The sequence below is a fragment of the Arachis hypogaea genome, chromosome 17 (genome assembly GCF_003086295.3).
Source record: "Arachis hypogaea cultivar Tifrunner chromosome 17, arahy.Tifrunner.gnm2.J5K5, whole genome shotgun sequence".
Lineage (NCBI taxonomy): Eukaryota > Viridiplantae > Streptophyta > Magnoliopsida > Fabales > Fabaceae > Arachis > Arachis hypogaea.
Window position 1 is genome coordinate 32,407,073 of NC_092052.1, and position 25,065 is coordinate 32,432,137.

Genomic DNA, 25,065 nt, shown 5'->3' on the forward strand with positions numbered 1-25,065 from the left:
ATACTGGAATAGTATAACTCAACCGTAGACTGTGCACTAGGAAGGGTCCCCAGGAAAGAGAGGTGGGTCACAATGGACACACTTAAATACCAAGTCTTTCCTTAGCCAGAACCTTTCCAAACTGCACTCTCACAGTGTCACACTGCCTTCCAGCAACAACAACAGCAACCAAAGATCAACCTCAAGCCACAGGACAAAATTCTTTTCTGATGTGGAAGGTCAGACTAAGCTGCAACCACAGAGCATACTAAGAATAAATCCCACCGAACCGAAGCTCTGATACCACATGTTGAGAATAATACACCATTCCCCCTTGAGAAAATACCTTTCACATAGAAATAAAATAGACACAATCACAACACAAGAATTTAACGTGGAAAACCCCAATTACTGGAGAAAAAAATCACGGCCGTTGTCAAATGACAACCAGAGAATATCACTATGTGAAAATTGTTACAACACATAGACTTCTTTTTCTCTAACACCGGCACCCCAGTACACCCACACTCTCAAAGCAAATATTTAACTACACCTCACAACACTCTCTTAATCAAAGAGTATAGAGGAAAAGAAAAGTCAGATACAAGCTTTAAGTGTTTCCGACTGGTGCAAAAAATATGGAGAACTTAGCCTCATATTTATAGCCTTGGCCACCCACTCCATTTGCTATCCTAAGAAATGTGGGACTAATTCAACCAAATCCTAACAGTCACCTGCAGCACAAACACCGGATGTCAATGCTGCATATCAAGCACATTCATTCCACACCCTAACACATGAACACTAAGGGATGCCTGGTTGAGAGTAAAAATAAGGAAGAAAATTTCATACATAAAACTCATTCATAAAAGTTTCCATGACATAACTGTCCGTGGTAGAGTGAAAATTTCACTCAAATTAGTTACTAATTTGATTTGATATGTTACCATGTAAGCATGTGTAAACATTTTATATTACTTAGCCTCCAAGCTCATCCAACCAAAACGTATAAGCAGCTTTACAACTAAAATTAATTTCTAATCACTTTAACTAAATAAAAATTAAATTAAAGGAACACTTCGCTCCATAAACCAAGTAAGCAACATTATCCAGCTCATAAATCGAATTCAAGTCATCGAAAGCTTGAGTAGAAAAGCAATCAAATGTGTGAAGTAATCCCAACCAACAATCTAACTAACTAACTAACCAACCAACCAACCAACCGAGTAACTGAATTTTGTGTTTTTGGAGTGAATAACGAACCTTGAGGTTTGGGCGTGATAAGGTGAGGGTCATCCGCACCAAGCAGGATAGAGCTTATACGAGAGGCGGGGAAATCAATGGCTTTCAAGAGATGAGAGTAAGTAAAGCAACGGTCACCGTTGTAGACCGGGGGAGAGAGTGACTCCACGCGCTGTTCTAAGAGCGTGGAGATATTGTCATGGTCGAAGTTTGGGGAGGCAGGAGTAGCAGGCGCGGAGCCAGATGAAATATTAGAGGGGGCTAAAAATATTTACACAATAAAATAAAATTAAAATAAAATTTTAAAGAAATTAAACTGAAATTTACATATAAAAAATTAAAATTTGGACAATTGCCCTTTTTTTATAGGTAGCTCCGCCCTGAAGAGGAGGAAAAGGATGAACAGTTTGGCGCAGGCGCGTGGAGAGGTGGGCGACGCCAGACGCGTGAATGACGGCGGTTTTGTTAGGATTGGCAGAAGCGACGCGGAAGAACTCGTGCGAGAGGCAGCAAAAGCGTGGTGTTTGTGTTTCTTCTTCTTCTTCTTCGGGGCTTTGAGCTTTCATGAGTTCGTCGGAAAAGCATGGTGCAAGAAATGATGCTTCTATCGCTTTGTAATTTATAATTTTGTGAAAGAAAACTCGTCTTCTCAAACTATGTAATTGCAAATTAAAAATAAAAATTAAAAAATAGGTTCATGAATAAAAAAATTGAGTATATCAGATATAGACATATAGTGATTATATTTTATCATTTTATCTGCATAATTATTGTCTTCTCTAACGATTAAGTTAAATTAACGACTTGATTCTAAACTATTTTATATTGGATAATTATACAAGCCAAGAGAAATTAGAGAATCATAAAATAAATAGTTGGAACAATAATTTAAAATATTTGAAGGGCTATTTGCAAATCAATTTTTATCAAGATTTTTATCAAAACTTCTATCTCAAGTTAAAGAGAGAGTGAAAGACCATGAAAAATAATTTAACCTTATTTACATATAAATTTTTGAATAATTTTTCTTTAATTTACATATCTAGAGATTAGTATGTGCATAATTGAATTGAGAATGTTTATTGCACTTCACACTTTTTTCCGGTATATATTGTATTATGAGAAATGTTCAAAAATTATTAAAATTTATTTTTTTATAATTATTTTTAATTATTAATTTAATTTTTTTAGTATACTAATTCAATAAATTAATAATATATTTTTAGTTTATATTTTTAAATATTAATAGTTAATTAATGGTAAAAAAAATGATAAATTCTAATTAATATTTCTCTTGTATTATTGCACTTCCACTTAATGTAAAGAGATCATTAACAAGATCTTTTTTATCAACCCAAAGAAACACTCAAATACAATTAATAATATAGGTATAGCAACAACTTTTATAAAAAAAAAATTTATCGGACGAATTCAACATTCCCAATCTTAGATATTAACCTCACATATTCACACACAATTAAGGATTTTATCTATTACTTAGTCACTAAGATTTAAATCTAGATACAACATATTATTTTTATTTATTTATTTTTTTTTTTTTTTGATAATCTAACATATTTAACTATTCAACCAAAGTCTTACCTTTTTTTTATTTTTATGTTAATTGACATGGATTGGAATGAGATTGAGTGATTGAGTCTTACGTATAGTAAGTCCATACCTCTCACTCATATCTAACTCTTGAGGCTTCGTTCCATTAACAATCTTTTAATATATTTGTTTTCCCTTTGGCCCAATGCCAAATCAAGCAGGAGACCGGGTCGGGTCATAAGCCAACACAACCCTACGCTTTTGGTGTTGCACCCGCGTCCCTTGATCGTCTTTCTCGCTCTCCAACATTCGGTTTCCATCAACTGCGCAGCCATTACCGTCGTCGCCGTCGATTCCAGATGCTGCGCTGGCAGCGTATGTCGCCGCCCTGCTGCCTGATTTCTTCAGTTCAACCGCGTCAAAATCCTTCTCGGTTGCTGCAAAAGCTGATTTCCACCGTCATCGACTAATGCATATGTCCGCCGGTAAAGTCCTCTCCCGTCGCATGCCTGGTTTTATTCTTCGTCGCCAAGGAAATTCCGGTTGGTTCCTCTGCCGCGTTGAAATTCTCCTTCCCTTGTTGACTGTCTTGCCTAGGTATGTCAGCATTATTTCTGGAGGCGTTTCTCTTTTCCGGCGAAGTCGCATCAGTGTCCTTGATAACCGAGAGAGGGTTTAGAGTTCCAGAATTTGGCATCAGGATTCTCCACCACATTGAATCCCCAAAAATCAGATTTCCTTGCCTCTGAGTTCCCAGATGCAATGTGTTTTGAGTCTTACCCATTGAATGGCTTCGATTGGAGCATCCGTTCTGGTTTGAAGCTTCCCTCCTCAATTGTTCTGCTATTTCTCGTGGGGGCTTCCGTCTCCAGTTTTCCTCCAGTTGGCCTGCCAGGGAACATTTCACCACTCCATCAGCGACTTTATTTCCCTCTCTAGGGACCCATGTGAAGCCATAATTGGACAGACTCTCAGCCAGAAGAAAGATGTCACGAAGAATCGATTCCACCTCTCCTATATAAGTTTTTGATTTAACCGCTTGCACAAGAGGTAAATTATCTGATTCTATTAAAATTTGCTTCATATTAAGGTTTGTAGCTAGGATTAGTGCCATTCTCATTGCTTCTGCTTCTGCTGCCAAGCTGGAATGAGATCTTATTCTCATTGATTCTCCTGTTAACAATCTCCCGGAATTGTCTCGAATCACAACTGCAGTTGCTCCCTCTGCCGTCGATCTACTATACCTAGTGTCTATATTAGCCTTCAGCCAGTCCCCCGGTGGAGGTCTCCAGGTAATGCTCCTTCTGCTTATACTTCTGTTCTAATTTTGCCTGAGCTGCTCCTTTCTTTGCATTGCTTCCCTGATTTCTGATTCTAGGATTTTAGCTCTGATGATGGTAGCATTGGGGTTGGGGTTAGTATTTTGGAATATAGTCTGGTTTCTCGTTTTCCAAATCTCCCAACTTAGCATTTCAATTCTTCCAATCAGATCTTCTGCATCTTCCTTTTCTTGTCCTCTATTTTTTCTGCACCTTTCAAGCAGCCATTCTGAAAAAATCTTGACTGTCTCTGGTGTTAGTAGACATTAACTCTGTGCTCCAAACCATGTTGCTCTAGTCCACGGGCATAGAAGAATTGCATGTTCCGTTGTCTCTATTCCTTCCCTGCAAATTTGACAGATAGGAGTATTAGTTATTTTCTTTTTAAATAAGATATTATATACTGGTATTATATCGTGTGCCACTTTTCATAAAAACATTCTTATCTTTGATGGAACATTCATTCCCATATCTCTTTCCAAAGATCCGTCATATCTGTGCTTGTTGAAGGTCCCTGTTGAGTTAAGAAATTAATTAATAGAATTGATGATGACAAACATTTGATTAGTGGGCTAATCACCCAATCAGTTTTGATTATTTTTGATAAAGTGATGCAGGCCAAAAACAAGTGTTGCAGCAGCCCAACACCAAACAAAAGATATATGCTAATGGACTGAATGGTAAGTAAAAATAAAGACAAGCCCAAGTCATTCATCTCAAGCAAAAATTCTTCAAAGAAGCAAGGCACCAACGGGTTACTTAATGGAAAACCAATCCAAGCCCATATCCATCCCACAAAGCTTCTCTTGTAAGATTGAAGTATTCTCTCTTTCAAAGTGCAACGTTCCTCTCCTCTCTGACCAAGTCAAATCAGCTTCAGAAAAGTAAGAAAGAGAAAGAGAGAGAGAGCTTCTTCACCGAGATAGTCACCAAAGAAGCAAGAAAGAGAAACTAAGCTTGAAAGGCAGAAGTCATCTCAACAAATCCAAACCAAATCAAGCTTAGGTTATAGGTAAATCTTTTCCTCTTACATGCAACTCGGTTACATCTTTTCTTCCCAACTCTCTGCTCTATCCGAAATGGGATACAAGGGAAAGAGGATTTCTGTTCTTCCCTGCTGTGTATCTACGGTCTTAAACAAAACTTGGGGACCAAGTTGGTTCTCAAGGGCTCAGATCAAATTGACCATGAGAATATCTCTATGGTTGCTGCTTTATGGCTTTCGGTCAAGATGAAGAAGTCAGAAGCAAAGTTTCTACTCTAAGGTTTAATGAGAAAAAGTGATTCTGTGGGTTGGTGAAGCTCAAGGCTCAAGGTGTTGACCTTGGAAGAAGAACCAAGCAACATGCAAGGAGATAAAAGAAGCTTGGTGCTCATTCAGAAGGCAAAGAGAGAAAACCAGAGTGTGAGAATAGTGTTCTGCAAAGAAGTTCCTCTACTTGGATAATTATTTCTTTCAAAGAAGCATTCGGCCAATACTGAAGAACTGTATCTGAGGTTTGCGAATCTGGTTTTGCACATAGCAAAGAAGCTGCTGATGAAGTCAATCTCCTTCATATTTTACAGATTTTAATGTAATTTTCTAAGTTTATCTTTTTGTAATTTCTTGTGAGAAAAGACATTGTGAGAAAGCTCAAGTAAAAGCCATGAGTGGAAAAAGGCTGAGTGAAACACTTGAGAGAAAAGCCTAGAGTTAATTTCGGATTTCTTTAGGTATGCTTGTGTCTTGTATCTTGTACCTGTGAGGTATCCCTTTCTTAGTTGGGTTAGCACTAAGAGTGAATAGTTAGGTATTAGCATAGCCAATGTCAAGTTAGGTTAAAACTTGAGTGTGAAAGGATTGTGTCAATCCTGTGGAATTGGTGTATGTAATATTGTTAACTATAGTGAAATTCTTCCATTGTTGTGGAGGAGACTGGACGTAGGTTGCATAGCACAAGGCAACCGAACCAGGATACATGCTGGTGTTAGCTTTTCTCTTCTTTGTGTGTTCTGTTTTCTGATATTCATGAGACAAAATTAAATTGTCTCATAAATTTTCGCTGCTGAGTTCAAACAGAATCAGAATTGAAAGTTCACTTTAAAAAAGGGTCATAACAGCAATTTTAAAGGAAGGCATAGATTCAACCCCCCTTCTCTAAGCCTACCACAACCTTCAATTGGTATCAGGAGCTAATGTCTCAAAAATCAAGCTTAACCGCTTGGAGTAAAGATCCAATGGCGAATAACTTGGGCACAACCACAGTTGCCTACACCCTCACTGAAGGCCAGTCAAACAACCGGCCACCTTTCTTCAACGGGAAGAACTACTCCTAATGGAAAGAAAGGATAAGGATTTTCATCCAATCCATTGACTACAACATATGGAAGATTGTCATGAGCGGTCCAAAGATCCCAACAAAAACAAGTGCTGATGGAGTGGTGACTCCAAAAGAAGAAGCTGAATGGAATGAGGATGATAAGAAGAAGATAGAGCTGAATGCTAAAGCAATCAACCTTCTTCATTGTGCTATCAGCTTTGAAGAGTACCGGAAGGTGTCTAGATACAAGACAGCCAAAGAAATCTGGGAAAAACTCCAAGTTACACACGAAGGCACTAAACAAGTCAAAGAAACGAGGATTGATATGCTGCGAAAAGAGTACGAGATTTTAGCATGAAGGATGGAGAAAGCATTGATGAAGCGTTTGAGAGATTCTCAATCATAATCAACAACCTTGATGCTATGGGCACAAATTATGCAGAACAAACCTTGGTGAGAAAACTCCTTAGAAGCCTCACAAAAGAATGGGAAACCACTGCCACTGTCCTAACCGAAAGTAACAACCTAAGTCCCATAACCTATGATGAGATGAGAGGAAAACTCCTTGCCTATGAAGCCACACACACAAACACAGACTCAAAGAAAAAGGGAATAGCCCTCAAGTCACAAATAGAACCGAAAGAGAGTGAGTCTAGTGATAGTATTTCAGATGACGAGCTTTTGTTTTTTGCTAGGAGATTTAGAAGGATGATGAAGAACAAGGGCAAATACAAAGGTTCAAGTTCAAAGGAGCACAAGATCAACTTGAGCAAAGTGACGTGCCATCACTGCAAGGAGGCTGGACACTTCAAGCTAAACTGTCCAAAGCTCAAAAAGGAGGACAAAGGAAAGAAGGAAAGGAAGAGAGTACTCATGGCAGCTTGGGAGGATCTTGAGAATGACTCAAATGAAGAAGAAGAATCTGAAAGAGATGACAAAGACTGCTTCATGGCTGGAAACAACAATCTTGATGAGGTAAACTACTATGATTTGACCATTGAGGACTTGCATGCTATTATTGATGATCTTACTTTAAACACATCAAAACTTCTTGATAAATACAATGAGTGCAGATCTGAAAGAGATGTGTTAAGAGCTGAAAATGAATTTTTAAAAGAAAAAGTGAAGGAAACTGAATGTGCTTTAGACATCATTGAAGAAAACAGATTTCTAAAATCTGAACTTGAAAAATTAAAAGGAAAGCACATTGTGGATCCTTCTCATGAGTTAATTGTTGAAAATGAAAGATTAAATGATATGATTAAAAGGCTAAATGGTGACTTAGCAAAATTTGCTCAAGGTTCTAGAAACTTGGACAAATTACTTGCAAGTCAAAGACCATTGTTTGAAAAATCTGGTTTAGGCTACATAGCCAAGGAAGATGCAGTTTCTAATATTTCCTCTATAAAATTTGTGGCTTCTTCATCAAATACCAAATCTATACCAAGCAAATCAGGTATCGGATATATTTCAACTTGTGAAGAAAAATTTGATGAAGCATACACAAGTGAAACTGAGCCTTCACCAAGAACTGGTCCGAGTTCAAACCGGCCAGGTTTGGGTAACATTTCAAAAAATGAGGCTGTTTTCAAGAAACCACCATTTTACAACAAAACCTCATATTCGAAAGGTAAAAATGTTCAAAGAAATTCTGGTGAAAATACTTTTGCAAAGAGGAACAACTTTAATAAAAATCAATTTGTCAAAAGAAATGCATCTCCTCCAAAAACCAGAAAATTTCAACTTTTTTATCATTTCAAGCAATATAACTCACCTTAATTTTAACGACACACATCTGAAAATCATTGTGTCAATTGCAAGAAATTTGGTCACTCATATGAACAATGTTTCATTGAAAAAAGAGTTGTTGGAAACAAAGTTTACAATGTTGTTTGTGATTTCGATGCACTTGGGCAACCAAGATGGATTAACTTCAAAGGATCCAAATTAATTTGGATACCTAAAGCTACTTGAAACTCATCATGCAGATTTGCCTAGCATCCAAGAACAAAAAGGACATGTGGTACATGGATAGTGGATGTTCAAGGCACATGACTGGAAGGTCAACCTACTTCATCAAACTAAATAAGTATGATGGAGGTTTTGTGACCTTTAGAGATGATGGTAAAGGTAAAATCATTGCTGTTGGAAAAGTAGGTAATGAGCAATCTACTTTCATTGATGATGTACTTTTGGTATGTGGTTTGAAGCACAATCTTTTGAGTATAAGTCAGCTGTGTGATTTAGGATATTTAGTGATTTTCAAAAGATTTGAATGCTGTGTTGTTAATGAAAAAACAAATGAAGTGATGTTTATTGCCAAGCGTTTTAATAATATGTATGGACTTACTCTTGATGAACTAAAAGATCAAAATGTAGCTTGTCTTCACTCCAAAGAATCTGAAAAGTGGTTATGGCACAAGAGATTGGGCCATGCAAGTATGTTTCAAATAAACAAACTTGTTAAGAAAGAATTAGTAAGAGGTCTTCCTTTGATAAAGTTTGACAAAGACATCACTTGTGATGCTTGCCAAATGGGAAAACAAACAAAAAGTTCTTTTAAACCAAAGGAAGATATCTCTACTAAAAGACCACTTGAGTTGCTACACATTGATTTATTTGGTCTAACAAGAACTCAAAGCCTAGGTGGTAAACATTATGGTTTAGTAATTGTGGATGACTATACTAGGTTTGGTTGGGTTTTCTTTCTTGCATACAAAAATGAAGCCTTTTCGGCCTTTGAGCCTTTTTGCAAGAAATTCAAAATGAAAAGGATTTGAAAATCTCTTCTATAAGAAGTGATCATGGAACTGAATTTGAAAATAATTTATTTGAATCCTTTTGTGAGGAATTTGGAATATCTCACAACTTTTCTTGTCCAAGAACACCACAACAAAATGGTGTTGTGGAAAGAAGAAATAGAAGCATACAAGAGATGACAAGAGCTATGCTTTGTGAGAGTAATGTTCCAAAATTCCTTTGGGCTGAAGCGGTTAACACGGCTTGCCACATTTTGAATAGAACAATCATAAGAAAATTTTTGAAGAAAACCCCTTATGAACTTTGGAAAGGCTACCCACCAAACTTAGATTACTTGCACATCTTTGGATGCAAATATTTTGTTTTAAATAACAAAGAAAATCTGGGAAAATTTGATCCAAAGGCTTATGAGTGTTTATTTGTAGGATATTCCACAACTAGTAAAGCATATAGGATTTATCATCAAGATGCTAGGATTATTGAGGAGTCCATACATGTCACATTTTATGATACTAACTTGGTACAAAGCATTTTGGAAGATTGTGATGCAGGAAATCAAGCTGAAAAGGAAGATGAATATGCTCAAAATGATGGAAAAGAAAATTCTGGACAAGCTGAACCAGAAACTGCAAATGCTGAAAATTCACAAGACAATTTCATTTTGTCTCATGAATTTGAAGGAAATCCTGAAGCCAGCAGCACCCAGAATCCGTTGGTATCTCAATCCGACTCCAAGTCCACCAGACCTCGTGAATGGAGATTCTTGAAAAATTATCCTGAGGAATTTGTCATTTGGGACGTCTCTCATGGAGTGCAAACAAGGTCTTCCACTAGAAAGGCAAATGAAGGATCAAACATTGCCCTTCTTTCACAAATAGAGCCTCAAAACGTCAAGGAAGCACTTAGTGACCCTTCTTGGGTTAAAGCTATGGAGGATGAGCTTCTTGAGTTTGAAAAGAACCAAGTATGGACTTTGGTTCCAAGGCCAAGTGGAAAGAAAGTGACCGGCACCAAGTGCATTTTTCGGAACAAGTTAGGAGAAGATGGTAGCATTGCAAGAAACAAGGCAAGGCTAGTGGCACAAGGATATGACCAAGAAGAAGGAATAGACTTTGATGAATCCTTTGCCCCTGTTGTCCGAATAGAAGCCATAAGACTTCTCTTAGCTTATGCTGCATTTTGTGGTTTTAAATTATATCAAATGGATGTGAAATGTGCATTTTTGAATGGAGTGATAGATAGAGAAGTGTATGTGGAGCAGCCTCCTGGTTTTGAAAATAAAGAGCATTTTAATCATGTTTTCAAATTATCTAAAGCTCTCTATGGTTTAAGACAAGCTCCTAGAGCTTGGTATGAGAGACTTAGCTCTTTTCTTTTGAAAAATGATTTTCAAAGAGGCACCACTGACACAACTCTATTTATCAAGAACTCTAATGATTCTTTTATTCTAGTCCAAATATATGTTGATGACATTATTTTTGGATCAGCCAATGAATCCCTTTGTTCTGAATTTGGAAAACTCATGACAAGTGAATTTGACATGAGTATGATGGGTGAACTTAATTTCTTCCTTGGGTTGCAAATTAAACAAACTGAAAAAGGTATTTTCATTCATCAAGAAAAGTATGCCAAGGAATTAGTTAAGAAATTTGGTATGGAATATGCCAAACCCATGGGAACTCCCATGCATCCTAATTCTAAATTAGATAAGGGAGAAAATGAGAAAGATGTTGATGAGACTAGGTATAGAGGAATGATTGGTTCTCTTATGTACTTAACTTCCTCTAGACTCGACATTGTGCAAAGTGTTGGATTGTGTTCTAGGTTCCAATCCAAGCCAAAAGAGTTACATCTTTCTGCAGTTAAAAGGATCATTAGATATGTTCATGGCACATCCAATTTTGGTCTTTGGTATCCTAAGATTGATGATTTTTCTGTAGTTGGTTATTGTGATGCAGATTTTGCTGGTGATAGAGTAGATAGAAGGAGTACTTCAGGCCTATGTTGCTTCCTTGGGAAGTCCTTAAATGTATGGTCAAGTAAGAAGTAACCAACAGTGGCCCTTTCCACTACAGAGGCTGAGTATATAGCTGCTTTTTCTTGTTGTTCTCAGCTTTTATGGTTAAAAACACAGCTTGCTGATTACAAATTAAATGGTAAAAATATTCCCTTGATGTGTGATAATATGAGTGCCATTAATATTTCTAAAAATCCAGTTTTGCACTCTAGGACTAAGCATATTGAAGTGAAATTTCACTCAATAAGAGAACATGTTCAAAAAGGGGATATTAGTATTCAATTTGTTAAATCAGAGGAATAATTAGCAGATATTTTTACAAAATCACTTGTTGAGGACATATTCTGCATGTTTAGGACTAGCCTAGGAATTTTAAGCTATGATTCATTGTTTGAAAATTACTGATGTGTTTGTTGAAGTCTTTGTCTCATAGGTTCGAATGAGAAAATTCTGGGCAGAAGAAGAACCATCACTCTGAATTTTATCTTCTGGGCTCTGAATTTTCTTGGAATAGGGTTCTGAACTTTCTTTTTCCAAGAACACTCTTAACTTGCTGCAATTGCAAACCTATTCATGTATTGTGCATGTCTCTTAACATTTCTCTTTGTCATCATTTCAATTTTTGGAAAACTGCAACTTCTGTTTTAATTGTGCTAATGTCTTGTTTGAGAATTCTATTTTGCAGGTCAAAGAGACATTTGTTGAATAAGAAATGAGAGATCTGGTTTTTGTAGTGTAAAAAATGGACATAGACCATGCTTGAATCTTATTATACATGTGGTCTTTTTGTTTTTTTTTAAACCTTCAAGTGATATGAAACTCTCTTTTTGGTTCTAATGAATTTTTACCAAGAATTGGTCTGTGCATATTGTGAGTTTTGTTATATAACTATGGTGTTGCTGGTTGAAATATGATTTTTATTTCTCTTCCGAATTTTTTTGTATTTCAAAACGCAACACATAGCTTTAACATGCCTCTAACACACTATATTGCAGGTTCTGTTTTGTTTTATTTCTCCCACCTTGATAACAAAAGGGGAGAAAAATGCATATATGAGGCTTGATAAGACATAAGACTTACTGAGATTATTGGATATTAGTTTTGATTAGTCTTGTGTTTGTTAATTGACTTGTGTTTATGAAATGAAACCTGTTTGACTTGTTTATGAACTGAACTTGGCTGACTTGTTTGTGAACTAAAATTGGATGACTTTAAGTCATTTGATCTTTATGTTGTGCTAGTGAATTGTTTGTTACATGCTACCATAGTTTGCAATATGTGCTTGTATGGATTATTAGACTTTTGTGCAACCATAGAATTCTAGATAAGCATGTATATACATTAGATTGTTGTGTTGGCATTATTGTCTATGTCCTCAGCTTAAGCGACATTCATATCTAAAAGGGGGTGGTTCAGTGAAACAACTAAAGGGACCCACTCATTCAGAGAGAGTGGTATTGGATGATGATGATGATGATGACTTTATCCCTGAGGAATCTCCTCCTCCTTCCACCGAGGGTACTTCCATCTCTACTGGCCAGAAATCTGCTCTGCTGAATGTGGTCAAGGATGTCGCTCAAGAGTTTGTTTCCCAATCAAATCACATGATTGCCATGAGTAAGGAACAAAGGAAGCTAGCTAGTAAGCATGAGAACTTCCTGAAGAAATCAAGGGATAGGGTGGCTGTGCTCATGACCTTCATTGACAACCTTCAAAATGATGAAGACATTGCCACTGATGTTGAAGAGGAAGCTGCTTCGGAGGGGAATGGTTCTGATGCCTAGGATTTGTCTCATAAAAACTGCTGCTGCTGCTCTCTTTTTGTCTCATGAATTCTGTTTCTTTAGCTACTTTTGAACTGTTTCATTTTGGATGACTGTAATAACTCTAGATATTGCTGCACCTTTGGTAGTTTAGTCAGTACTTTGCACTATGGACTAACTCTTTTCTGCAGGATGCAAGACTTTGTTTTTGTTGATCTTGCTTGTTATCCACCCTTGATGACAAAAGGGGGAGTAATAGCATTAATACTTGAGTTTTGGCCTGCAACACTAAATAATTAGTAATATGCAATTTTAATTAATCAACACTAATTATTTATTTTGCCCAAAAATAATGTTTGTCATCACTAATTAAATTTATTAATTTCTTAACTCAACAATCTCCCCCTTGATGACAAACATATTTAAGCAATAACCAAAAAGGAAATGAATTTGAGTAATAGCATTAATACTTGAGTTTGCATGCTGAATATTCTTTGCTGCATTAGTACTTAATCTCACAAGCTAAATCAGTTTGCTGATGGTATTAGCTTGATGTTGGGCTGATTATGTGATGTTGCTTATCTGATATCCCTTAGCCAAGATAATTGTGTACAGCTCTCAAATTGTGTTATCTTTAAGTACAATGTAAAACAGGAATAAAGAAGAAAGCATAAATCCAGGAGGAGCTAATCTTGAAAAGGAAAGGGAGAGCAACACTAAAGCAAGAAACATCAAAGGGAAGTTTTCTAACTTTATCAAAAAAAAAAATTAATTCCTTTGATCATTGCTTGATTATGTTTGTCATCAAGGGGGAGATTGTTGAGTTAAGAAATTAATTAATAGAATTAATGATGACAAACATTTGATTAGTGGGCTAATCACCCAATCAGTTTTGATTATTTTTGATAAAGTGATGCAGGCCAAAAACAAGTGTTGCAGCAGCCCAACACCAAACAGAAGATATATGCTAATGGGCTGAATGGTAAGTAAAAATAAAGATAAGCCCAAGTCATTCATCTCAAGCAAAAATTCTTCAAAGAAGCAAGGCACCAACGGGTTACTTAATGGAAAACCAATCCAAGCCCGTATCCATCCCACAAAGCTTCTCTTGTAAGATTGAAGTATTCTCTCTTTCAAAGTACAACGTTCCTCTCCTCCCTGACTAAGTCAAATCAGCTTCAGAAAAGTAAGAAAGAGAAAGAGAGAGAGAGCTTCTTCACCAAGATAGTCACCAAAGAAGCAAGAAAGAGAAACTAAGCTTGAAAGGCAGAAGTCATCTCAACAAATCCAAACCAAATCAAGCTTAGGTTATAGGTAAATCTTTTCCTCTTACATGCAACTCGGTTACATCTCTTCTTCCCAACTCTCTGCTCTATCCGAAATGGGATACAAGGGAAAGAGGATTTCTGTTCTTCCCTGCTGTGTATCTACGGTCTTAAACAAGACTTGGGGACCAAGTTGGTTCTTAAGGGCTCAGATCAAGTTGACCATGAGAAGATCTCTATGGTTGCTACTTTATGGCTTTCGGTCAAGATGAAGAAGTCAAAATTAAAGTTTCTACTCTAAGGTTTAATGAGAAAAAGTGATTCTGTGGGTTGGTGAAGCTCAAGGCTCAAGGTGTTGACCTTGGAAGAAGAACCAAGCAACATGCAAGGAGATAAAAGAAGCTTGCTGCTCATTCAGAAGGCGAGGAGAGAAAACTAGAGTGTGAGAATAGTGTTCTGCAAAGAAGTTCCTCTACTTGGATAATGCTTTCTTTCAAAGAAGAATTCGGCCAATACTGAAGAACTGTATCTGAGGTTTGCGAATCTGGTTTTGCACATAGTAAAGAAGCTGCTGATGAAGTCAATCTCCTTCATGTTTTACAGATTGTAATGTACTTTTCTAAGTTTATCTTTCTGTAATTTCTTGCGAGAAAAGGCATTGTGAGAAAGTTCAAGTAAAAGCCATGAGTGGAAAAAGGCTGAGTGAAACACTTGAGAGAAAAGCCTAGAGTTAATTTTGGATTTCTTTAGGTATGTTTGTGTCTTGTATCTTGTACCTGTGAGGTATCCCTTTCTTAGTTGGGTTAGCACTAAGAGTGAATAGTTAGGTATTAGCATAGCCAATGTCAAGTTAGGTTAGAACTTGAGTGTGAAAGGATTGTGTCAATCCTGTGGAATTGGTGTATGTAATACTGTTAACTATAGTGAAATTCTTCCATTGTTGTGGAGGAGACTGGACGTAGGTTGCATAGCACAAGGCAACCGAACCAGGATACATGCTGGTGTTAGCTTTTCTCTTCTCTACTGTGTTCTGTTTTCTGATATTCATGAGATAAAAATAAATTGTCTCATAAATTTCCGCTGCTGAGTTCAAACAGAATCAGAATTGAAAGTTCACTTTAAAAAAGGGTCATAACAGCAATTTTAAAGGAAGGCATAGATTCAACCCCCCTTCTCTAAGCCTACCACAACCTTCAGTCCCGCTCCTTCGCTGACCTGTTTTTCCTTCTTTGCCACATGATATCCTATCTTAATTGTGTAACCCCCATCCCATTTGAAAGGCCATATTAGTCTGTCCTCGCTCCTCAGTAGACTTATGGGTGTTTGCAAAATTTTTTTGCTTATGTTCTCCGGGAATATTTCTGTTATTCTTCCTTGATTTCATCCTTCTCCCTCGATGATGAGCTCGTTTACTCTATTTACTAAGTGATTTCTGTTCAAAAGGATTTTACCCATGCCCATAACCCAGTTGTCTTCCTATATCTTTACTTTTGAGCCCTTTCCAATACTCCATCTCCCATTCCTTCTCAAGAAGTCCCTGCCTTGGATGAGACTTTTCCATGCCCATGATCCTCCACTCCCGGTGCCGGCTTCCCAAAAATCACTATCCTCAAAATATATTGCTTTTAGAATTTTTACCCATATTGCATTTGGATTTTCAATCACCCTTCATGCTTGCTTGGCTAGATAAGCTAAATTCTGACACTATAGGTCCCTAAAACCTAACCCGCCATCCCTCTTGCTTTTGCAAACCTTGCTCCAGCTTTTCCAGTGTATCCCCTTTACTCTCTCAGAGTTTGCCCACCAAAATCTTGCAACTTTTGATCCTATTCTTTGGCAGAAACTTTTGGGCAGCAAGACAATGCTCATAGCGTAACTGGGTATGGCTTGAATAACTGCTTTAATCAAAGTCTCCTTCCCTGCCTGGTTAAGTAGTCGCTCTTTCCATCCTTCAATTTTGTTGTCTATCCTTTCTTCTAGCTATGCCAACGCTTTGTTCTTCGATCTTCCCCAATATGCCGGTAGCCCAAGGTATTTCCCAGGATTTACCCAGGTTTGCATGCCCATTATCTCCTCTATATTGACCCTTGTCTGAATCGGTACCTGCTGTCCAAACACTATGCTCGATTTCTCTAAATTAATCTTTTGTCCCGATGCATCCGTGTATCTGTTCAGAATTAAGATGCTTTGATATAGTTCCTCTTTTTTAGCTTCCGCAAAAAGAATACAATCGTCAGCAAACATAAGGTGAGTGATAATTGGTGCTGTTGGAGCAAGCTTAACGCCTGAAATACGTCGTTCCCTTTGTGCTTCCTCCATAAGTGCTGTGAAGACCTCTGCTGCTATAATGAACATATTTGGTGATAAAGGATCACCTTGTCTCAGACCTCTTTGAGGTTTTACCCTCTTAGACAGCTTACCATTTATTTTAAATTTATAGCTTGCGCTTTTGATACATTCCTTTACTAACTGTATCCAGCTCTGCTTAAAACCAAAAGAAAGTAAAACATTTTTTGTTTAAATTGTGGAAGGCCTCCTGAATAATGACAATGTTGACTTGTATGAGTTTTCCTCCCACGAAAGCGCTTTGGGTAGGGAAAATTAATTTATCAAGAAACTTTTTTAACCTAAGGACAATGATCTTCGTCACGATCTTGTAAATGTAATTACAGCAGCTGATGGGTCTTAATTAGCTGAGGTATTCTGGTTGTTTAACTTTGGGAATTAGGACCACTGTAGTCTCTCCCATGTCCTCTGGCATTCTCCTGCTAGCAAAGATATCCTTAATAACATCACAGACCTCTCTACTGATGATATCCCAGTGTTTTTGAAAGAATACACTGCTAAGACCATCTGGACTGGGTGCTTTTAGGCTTCCTATACTGAAGGCTGCATCCCTTATCTCCTTATCTAACACTTCCTTTAGGAGCTCCCTGTTCATTTCAACAGTGACCTTTTTCGGGATAATCTGGGTGCATTCCTCTACTCTGCTCTTTGTGGTTGTGGCAAAAAGATCAGTGAAGTGTCTTTCCACTAATTTCATGATGTCCTTGCTCCCTGTAATCCAATTTTCCTCTGCGTCCTTCAATCTCTCGATCTTATTCAAGTCTCTTCTTTGAATTGTCGTTGCATGGAAGAAGGAGGTGTTTTTGTCCCCAAACTTTAGCCATTTTAATCTTGCTCTCTGGCCCCAGTACTTTTCTTCTTTCTTCCATAGTTGTGATATTTCAACCTTCAGATCCTTGATCCTTTCTTGCTGCTGTTCTGAAAACTCCTGATTTTGCAGTTTTGTGATTTCATCCTTAAGTTGGTTGATTTTCTTGTTAGCTCTGGTGAAAGTTCTTTTACTCCACTGCTCCAATTCATTCTTGCAACTCTTGAATTTTCCTTGTAGTTTTTTCCAGTTATTCCTTTTATTTTCATTCTTTTACATCCTTGCTTGATTATCTTCTCACAATCTTCGTGATCTTCCCAATATGCTTCATACTTAAAGTTTCATTCGAATTTTTCTTTCGGTTCCAGCCTTAAAACCAGAGGGCAATGATCAGATTCTATCGCCGGGAGGGTTGTGAGGGTTGCATTCTGATATAACTTCCTCCATTCCCAGTTAACAAGGACCCTGTCTAGCCTTCCTCTTGTAACGAAGCCATTCCTAGGATTGCTAAACCATGTGAATTTTCCTCCATGTCCATCAATCTGTTGCTGTTCACAAAATTCCTAAATTCTTCCACCTGCTCTCTTGGTTTTGGGTGTAAGCCCAATTTTTCTTCTTGATTCAAAATATTATTAAAATCCCCAATGAACAGCTGTGGTTCATTTTGATTTTGATTTTGAGCTACTAAATCCCTCCATTGCTTCCTTCTCTGCCTAAAGTTGGGGTCTCCATACACAAAACAACAATCTCATTTATTTCCTTTCCTATCTGTAATATAAGTTTTAATAACATTATGACACCAAGAGTAAATATCAAGATTCATATTTCTATTCCATAAAAGACTTAGACCTCCGAACAAGCCCCGGAGTTCTACACAAAAAGATTTATCAAAACGGAGTTCTCTCTTTAACTTTCTGATTTTGCTTTCCTTAGCTCTTGTTTTCATAAGGAAAATAATGGCCGGCTTGATCTTTTTGCAAAGATCTTTTAATTCGGAAACTGTCGTGGTTGCCGCCACACCCCGACAGTTCCAACTTACTATACTCATGGCTAGGGTTGAGACATGTATAGGCCCGCCTCCTCAGCCTCTGTACTACTGAGAACAGTTTGCATTTCCCCTACAACTATGTCTCTCTCTGTTAACTCATCCTTCCTGGTCCTTTTGGTATTGGTGCTGTCTTGAAGCGATTCTTCTTCTTCTTCTTCTCCTGCAGCTTTAATCATCAGAGTGTCATGTTCCGCCCTCTTCCTCTTGATGTTCAACTTGCTCATGATCTCCATTGTGAGCCTCTTTTCCCACTCAGCATGCAGAGCTTGTGTCTCCTTCTTCCCACTTTTATCTTCCTCCTCTTCCTCGGCTAGCTCCACAAAATATGTGCCTCCTCCAGCTGCCCTCTGTATAATTAAATTCTTCTCTTTTGCCATGCCATCCTTCTCTTCTTCCATTCTTCTGATCTCCCAAATATCCCTGCTGTCCTCATTAGATTTTAAAGCCTTGCCTTTGTTTTGTTGTTCCGTTCCTGCTGCTGCATTTGTTGTGTTTTTAGCACCAAAGCTGGCCTTCAGAATCTCCCTTATTGTCTTTGGGCCCAATTCATCCTCCGTATTGTTATGCTGCCATCTATATCCTTCCTCTTTCCTGCTCTTTTTTGTGTTTTGTTGGTCCACTTTCATAAGGCTTGTATGGTCCAAATTGTTTGGGTTTCCTCGTTCTTGGTTAATGCTTTTCTGTTCTCCCTGTTGTTTTCCGGTCCAGTACCCAGCTTCTATTCCTTCTTTTATTGGGCCTGGCCCATTAGTATTCCTTCCTCTTTTGGTCCTGATCTCATTTAAGTCTGTCATAATTTTTTCTAGTATCTTCTCGGCTCTTCTATTGTAATTCCTTTGATTTTCTGCCATCCTCAGCTGATTACGAGGGATTTCTCCTACCTGCTCTGCAGTTCTGAGATACATTTACCCTAACGGCTCCTAATTTTCTGATGTTCCTTTCTTTCCTTTTTCCTTCCTTCCCTCTTCTAGACTTCTACCTACTCCGTTGGCTGCAGATTCCTGTAATTCCTGGATGTCACGTGCTTCCGTCTCTTCGTCCCCTTCTTGTGATTTGCTCTGCTTCCATCTTCTTCCCTCTCCCCTATTCAGAGATTTGGCTTGGCCTACCCCTAGCTTGTGATTTGGCTTGGTCTGGATTCCACGCCGCCATGGCCATCTCCTTATTGCATTCTTTTTTGCTGTGTCCTATAACCCCACAGTTCATGCAGTAACAATCTTGAAGGCGCTCATATTTAAAATGAACCTAGATATTGGGGAGGTTTTCCCTAGCCATATAAAAACCTGTGACTAAAGGCTTGAGAATATCCACGGCTACCCTTACCCTTACGGCTACCCTTACCCTTAGAAAAGTTTTCATGAGTACATGGTTCCTCATCGGATCCTCCACATCAATAACAATCTCCATCATGTCTCCAAACTGTTTCACTATTCATGTTCTCCAAGGGTAGCCCATGTATCTGAACCCAAAACTCCATATATTGATGGCTGACCTCCGATATTGATTCATGCTGTGACCATAATTGGAGATTTAGGAGATGACCTTTTATACTCCATGGCCCCCCTTTCAATATCTGTAGAGCTTTTCACATATCCTTGAAATTTATCAGAACTTTGTTACGTCCCACTTCAGAGATGGAAACTCCTTCTGGATTTTTCCAGATTTCCATAATGGCGTTTTTGCTTCTTCTAAATGGGACCTCCTTGCTTGATATGATTTGTCCTACTAAATTGATTTTGTCAACTTTACGTTCCTTTTGGCTGTTTAGTTTGATAGTGATTGTTTTTCCTTCTATTGGCTCCCTTTCGAAGTTTGGCATGTTTTGTGACATATTGTGTATCTTCTTATTGATGCAGTGCTGCTGGTGAAATATGTGGTTGTTGGTTTATTGACTAGCGTGGTAAACTAGTTTGAAAAGAGGAGTGAATGTGTGATCACAGGCATTGGGTTGTGAGGTGGAGGTGATGGAAGGTTAAGATTTGTATGGTATTTAATGTAACTGTTTATGTTTTGGTTGAAATTGAAATTGAAGCAACTCCCTAATTGGAGTAACCCTGTAGTGGTACTCTCCTGTAGAGAGGAAAGGTGCTCTCCTGTTGAGAGAATCTCCATTTAGGATCCTTGATGCATGCTTAACAACATCAACAATCTTCCAATCAAAATAGTGTAGAAGAGAGGCCAAGATGAAATGCACTGTTCTATGAGCAAGTGGAAGTGCTGGACACATTCTTCTTCCAGCCCCAAATGGAATGAGCCCAATATCAAAACTCTTAACATCCATTTTGGACTCTAAGAACCTTTCTGACACAAAGGAATTTGGGTCACTCCAAGTGCTAGAATTTCGTCCAATGGCCCATAAGTTAATTAGAACTTGTGTGTCCTTGGGAACTTTGAAGCCACATATTTCTACCATAGACTTTGATTTGTGTTGTAAAACTAAAAAGGGAACTGGTGGCTGCAACCGAAATGTTTCCTTCACAATTGCATTTATGTAATGAAATTCAGAGATATTTGATTCATGTGGCTTGCCATCTTTGCCAAGGACTTGTAGGAGCTCCTCTTTGACTCTAGCCATCTTTTTAGGGTTGTGCACCAATTCTGTCATTGCCCATTCTATTGTGCTTGTTGTTGTTTCTATCTCAGCAACAAATAAATCCTGGTACATCAATACAACAAATTATATATTATGTGCATTCATAGATGTATATAAATATATAATTTTCTCTTTATTTTTTTTGTTAATAATTGTCCTAAATTTGCATTCAATAACTTAATTAAAATTTGTCTGAAAAACTAAGAATAAGAATTCATTCAAAAATTGAATTCTTTTCCATTTTAAAGCAAACAAAAGTTAATAATTTCAATTTCAATTAGAATAATTCTCATATTTATTCTATTTATAAATTAGACCAACTTGGTCTAATTTTCAATTCCAGTCTCATGGTTATAATTTTAAAAATTGAAAAATTTTAAATATCCTTACAAAAGTATTCAATCTTTTTTGTAGTTAAGGACAAATTAGTAAAATCAAAATAAAAAAATTCAATTCTATTAAAATTATGTATCATTCTAAATTATGGATTTGAATTAAAAATAGAATTGAATTCTTTTTTTAATAGAATTATAATTCTTTTCTCTAAAAAAAACTTTTCAAACACACTCCAAACATTTCAAAAGGAAAAGAATTTTGTGTAAAAATACTCACCACAAATAAATGTAGTAAATAATGACAACTTAATTCTGTCAAACTATTTTCCTTGACGATATTAATAAAAGAATCCAATACATCATCGTATACTTTAAAATTCTTATTTGATGAAGTTTTTAGTAGCATTCTTTTATCGAAAATATCACCAAAAACTTTCAACAACTTCTGAGTATCGTCATCTCCCCTCTTTCGGATGCCTTGTGGATCAAGAAATTGAAGAAGTGGAAAAAGATCCGCCATATTTGCCTTCCCAGCATCTATCATTATGGACTCTATGTCACGGTTTTAGTTTTCACCTATGCCTTTTTTCAGAAATAAAATAAAAAAAAATATATTTCCCCAACACGATTTTTGAACTTTAATTCTTCAAATACGATTTTTTTTTTTTTTTTCCGAGCAAGTTCGCCCCACCCCGGCGAACTCTTTTTTATAGAGTTCGCTTTACCCTCCGGCGAACTCCACTCAAGTTTTATTTTATTTCTGAATAAAAAAAAACCCTAAAGACATATTCCATTATCTTTTAATTTTCTTCATCCAAGATGAGATAAGCAATTTCATAACTTGTTAGACCCGGAAATATATATATATATATATATATATATTTTTTTTTTTTAATGTGCACATGCTATCTGATCTCAAGTCTCAATAACAATACTCTTAGTGGCTCTGTCCTTTCATCTTCTCAGCACTTTGCAAGTGATATCTTAACTTGCACATCAAACTACCTCTTCCCCACTATGTTCCTACAATCCTACCACCATTTTATAGTCTGATTTACTTTGGATGCAACATCTGACCCATTGACGAGATAATTGATAGTTTCAGATCTAATAAGCTAAAATTATATGCGAAACTACCGATATAATCTTAAACTGTTAATTTTCTTATCAACCGTTCAGATGCAACACTGAACCTGAATAGGTCCAAATCCTTAGAGGGCAGTCCGGTGTACAAATGTCCTGTTAATGCAAAGTCCGAGAAAGGACTGCACTAAAGGGTGTAATGTAAATAGCTTAACCTGATAATTGCATTGGTAGTTAATTCTAGGCTTGAATCCTTGATCTTAAAGTCACACAGAGACAATTCAACCGTTGCTCCAAGGCTCCCCTTCCATAGATCCAAACCCTATATTTTGCTAAAATTTCATTATTAATAAAGCTAGAAGAGCATACACACCTAGAACTGTTACTGAAGAGATACAAAAGCATCCCTCTAGAAATTAGGAGACTGCTATAGCAATATTAATACACACCATCTACTATGATCAGATTAGACCTGAATGTAAGAGAAACATAATTCTAAAAAAGAATGTAAATAAAACCAGATCAAGGGGCCAAGGCAAGTACTATAAAGGTCATTCACACTTGTATACATTCCTACACGTCACCGTTACCTTGCTGAGCCTTTGACTCGTAAAAGAGCCTCACAGTAGAATAAATGGTAGCTGGTTCAGCCATTGCACCATTGCCATAATCACCACAAGCTAACCTCTTTGTAACCGGGGGGATGAGAGATATACCGAGCTCGTCAATGGCAATGAGATGTCGTTCCGTGAAAGGATTGTTCCACATGAAAGTGTTCATGGCTGGTGCAACAAAGAATGGCTTACTGTAGTCCCATGCTCGAACAATACATGTCAGTAGATTGTCACACAACCCTCCGGCAATCTAGAACAGCACATATGATCGCGAAATAAGAAAAATAATAAAGCAATGATTGCCGATTGCTTATGCTGAAATAGAAATATATTTGTAAACTAATAAGATGCATAGTAAAACAAAAGATCATGGTTACAGTCGGAGACTATCCCGGGACAGAATATGAAGACTTTGAAAGCCACTAACTTGTTTGCAAAGAGATCGACACAAAGATAGGTGAAATGTTTCTGTCCCAGAACATGGTTTCTCTGTCTTTTCTATCCATCTAATATAGAGACAATGTGTACAGATTTTCTCCATGTATACTGTCCCAGTGCCTCTATGCTGAGACAGTTACCAAACGAGGCCCATGTGATGCATCGGAACACAGATAATATTGTGTAAACTTGCTAGAAATGTAATTTAAAGTCAAAGAGAAACTAGCTTTAAATTCCACATACGATAAAATATATTTTGGGTTTAGGGAGAAAATGTGCCAACATGTATAAATCTAATTACCTTGCCAAGAGTGTTTGCTGATAATGGAGCGATGACCATGATATCAGCCCATTTGCGAAGCTCAATGTGAAGCACACTATCTCCTAGTTTCGTCCAACTTGACCATTCATTCTCGTCGGTATATAAAATTATATCCTTAGGAATTGCTTCTCTGTCAATAAAATGCAGTGACGCACTCGTTGCAACTGCTCTTACTTCTGCCCACTCAGAAAAACAATGACAGAGATTTGCAAATTTGACAGCAGCCACACTCCCACTAGCGGCGAGTAGAATCCGAGGCTTCCTTGATCCATTATCTACCGACATATTATCTCCTACTGAACTTACAGCTTCTGAGCGCGCCATCATCCAGAGATTTCAACAACGATCTTGAATATCCATGATATAAACAAGATTTTTCATCTTTACTCATTAAAAACCTCCAGATTGTAAACTAGAAAATTTCTGTTCATGCCACATCAATGCAAAAAAGGAGAAATTTCCTTTGTTGTTCAAAAACGCCACAATAATACATCTAATTCATATAGCATATATGTGACTATGGCCCTGAATTGTTAACATATAATCATATATCTCCAAATCCATATAAATGCAACAAATCAGTGAACCCGTGATAACAATTTTCATTGAGAATAAGGAAAAAGAAAGAAGCAGTACACGAATTCAAACCAGATTTGAGACAACATTGTATAGAAACCGGAAAGGGGTTAACTTGAACATATTGTCAAACACGTAGTGGGAATAAAAAAAACCCATGATTTCTATTTTCAGGAAACGCGGAAACCCCAACAAAAGATCCAATTTTTACTCTCTAAAATTTTTAAAAGAGTAACAGAATGCATGAGTATCAGACCCTAAAAGGAAAACGAGGAATAGGAAGTGGCACCAACCTGTGAAATCTTGTCACAGACACAAAATCCTAAGTACTCAGCTTGAACCTCAGACCGAAACCTCGAGCTCTTGCCTCATGCGCGTGTTTTGTGCTGTTGAGAAGAGACAATTTGAGACAACATATGAACATAGAACAAACATAGTAAAAGTCGAAAACACGGGGTGTGTTTGGTAAACACGATGGGGGAGGAGAGAAGCCCGTTTGAGTTTTTTTAAAGTTTTATTTTGATGTGTGGCAATTTTTATTTTTCTAAAAGCAGAATTGATTCTGTCTTTGAACCACGTTTAGGAGAAGCTAAAATTTGTAGTTTTTACATTTTACGTTTTTGGTTGTTGATTATTATTAGAAAATTAGGTAAAAAAAATTTTTTTTTTTTTTACCAACCCTACCCTTCATTTTCTTCTATAAGAA

General features: G+C 37.2%; 3 protein-coding genes across 4 annotated transcripts; all 3 read right to left on the reverse strand.

The window, feature by feature from the left end:
* Positions 1 to 16,885: 16,885 nt before the first annotated feature.
* Positions 16,886 to 17,681, reverse strand: LOC140180569 (uncharacterized). Its single transcript, XM_072221804.1, has 2 exons — positions 17,652 to 17,681; positions 16,886 to 17,548 (listed from the first exon to the last, which is right to left on the reverse strand). The coding sequence occupies exons 1-2, from the start codon at positions 17,679 to 17,681 to the stop codon at positions 16,886 to 16,888; spliced, it is 693 nt and encodes a 230-aa protein (XP_072077905.1).
* A 1,637-nt stretch (positions 17,682 to 19,318) lies between these two features.
* Positions 19,319 to 21,870, reverse strand: LOC112763127 (cytochrome P450 76T24-like). Its single transcript, XM_025808875.1, has 3 exons — positions 21,685 to 21,870; positions 20,452 to 21,054; positions 19,319 to 19,585 (listed from the first exon to the last, which is right to left on the reverse strand). The coding sequence occupies exons 1-3, from the start codon at positions 21,868 to 21,870 to the stop codon at positions 19,319 to 19,321; spliced, it is 1,056 nt and encodes a 351-aa protein (XP_025664660.1).
* Positions 21,871 to 22,736: 866 nt separating this feature from the next.
* LOC112765432 (probable phosphopantothenoylcysteine decarboxylase) lies at positions 22,737 to 24,853 on the reverse strand. 2 transcript variants are annotated; one of them, XM_025811332.3, is made up of 3 exons: positions 24,653 to 24,853; positions 23,763 to 24,206; positions 22,737 to 23,273 (listed from the first exon to the last, which is right to left on the reverse strand). In XM_025811332.3, exons 2-3 carry the CDS (start codon positions 24,108 to 24,110, stop codon positions 22,983 to 22,985), a joined length of 639 nt encoding a protein of 212 aa, XP_025667117.1. In that variant the 5' UTR covers positions 24,111 to 24,206; positions 24,653 to 24,853; the 3' UTR covers positions 22,737 to 22,982. The 2 variants fall into 2 exon arrangements, with proteins under 2 accessions (XP_025667117.1, XP_025667116.1); XM_025811331.2 differs by having other exon boundaries at positions 23,763 to 24,130; positions 24,653 to 24,842.
* Positions 24,854 to 25,065: the final 212 nt, after the last annotated feature.

Excerpts from the sequence above, each read along its gene's own strand:
- LOC112765432 (XM_025811332.3), bottom strand. The coding sequence starts at position 24,110 with ATGATGGCGCGCTCAGAAGCTGTAAGTTCAGTAGGAGATAATATGTCG. Across the intron at positions 23,274-23,762 it reads CAGCAAACACTCTTGGCAAG|ATTGCCGGAGGGTTGTGTGA; the intron begins GTAATTAGATTT and ends GTGCTGTTCTAG.
- LOC140180569 (XM_072221804.1), bottom strand. The coding sequence starts at position 17,681 with ATGAAGCATATTGGGAAGATCACGAAGATT. Across the intron at positions 17,549-17,651 it reads TTGGGAAGATCACGAAGATT|TGGAGTAAAAGAACTTTCAC; the intron begins GTGAGAAGATAA and ends GAATTGGAGCAG.
- LOC112763127 (XM_025808875.1), bottom strand. The coding sequence starts at position 21,870 with ATGATAGATGCTGGGAAGGCAAATATGGCGGATCTTTTTCCACTTCTT. Across the intron at positions 21,055-21,684 it reads ATTTTAAAGTATACGATGAT|GATTTATTTGTTGCTGAGAT; the intron begins GTATTGGATTCT and ends TTGATGTACCAG. Across the intron at positions 19,586-20,451 it reads CAGGAGAGTACCACTACAGG|GACACAGCAAAAAAGAATGC; the intron begins GTTACTCCAATT and ends GTGGGGTTATAG.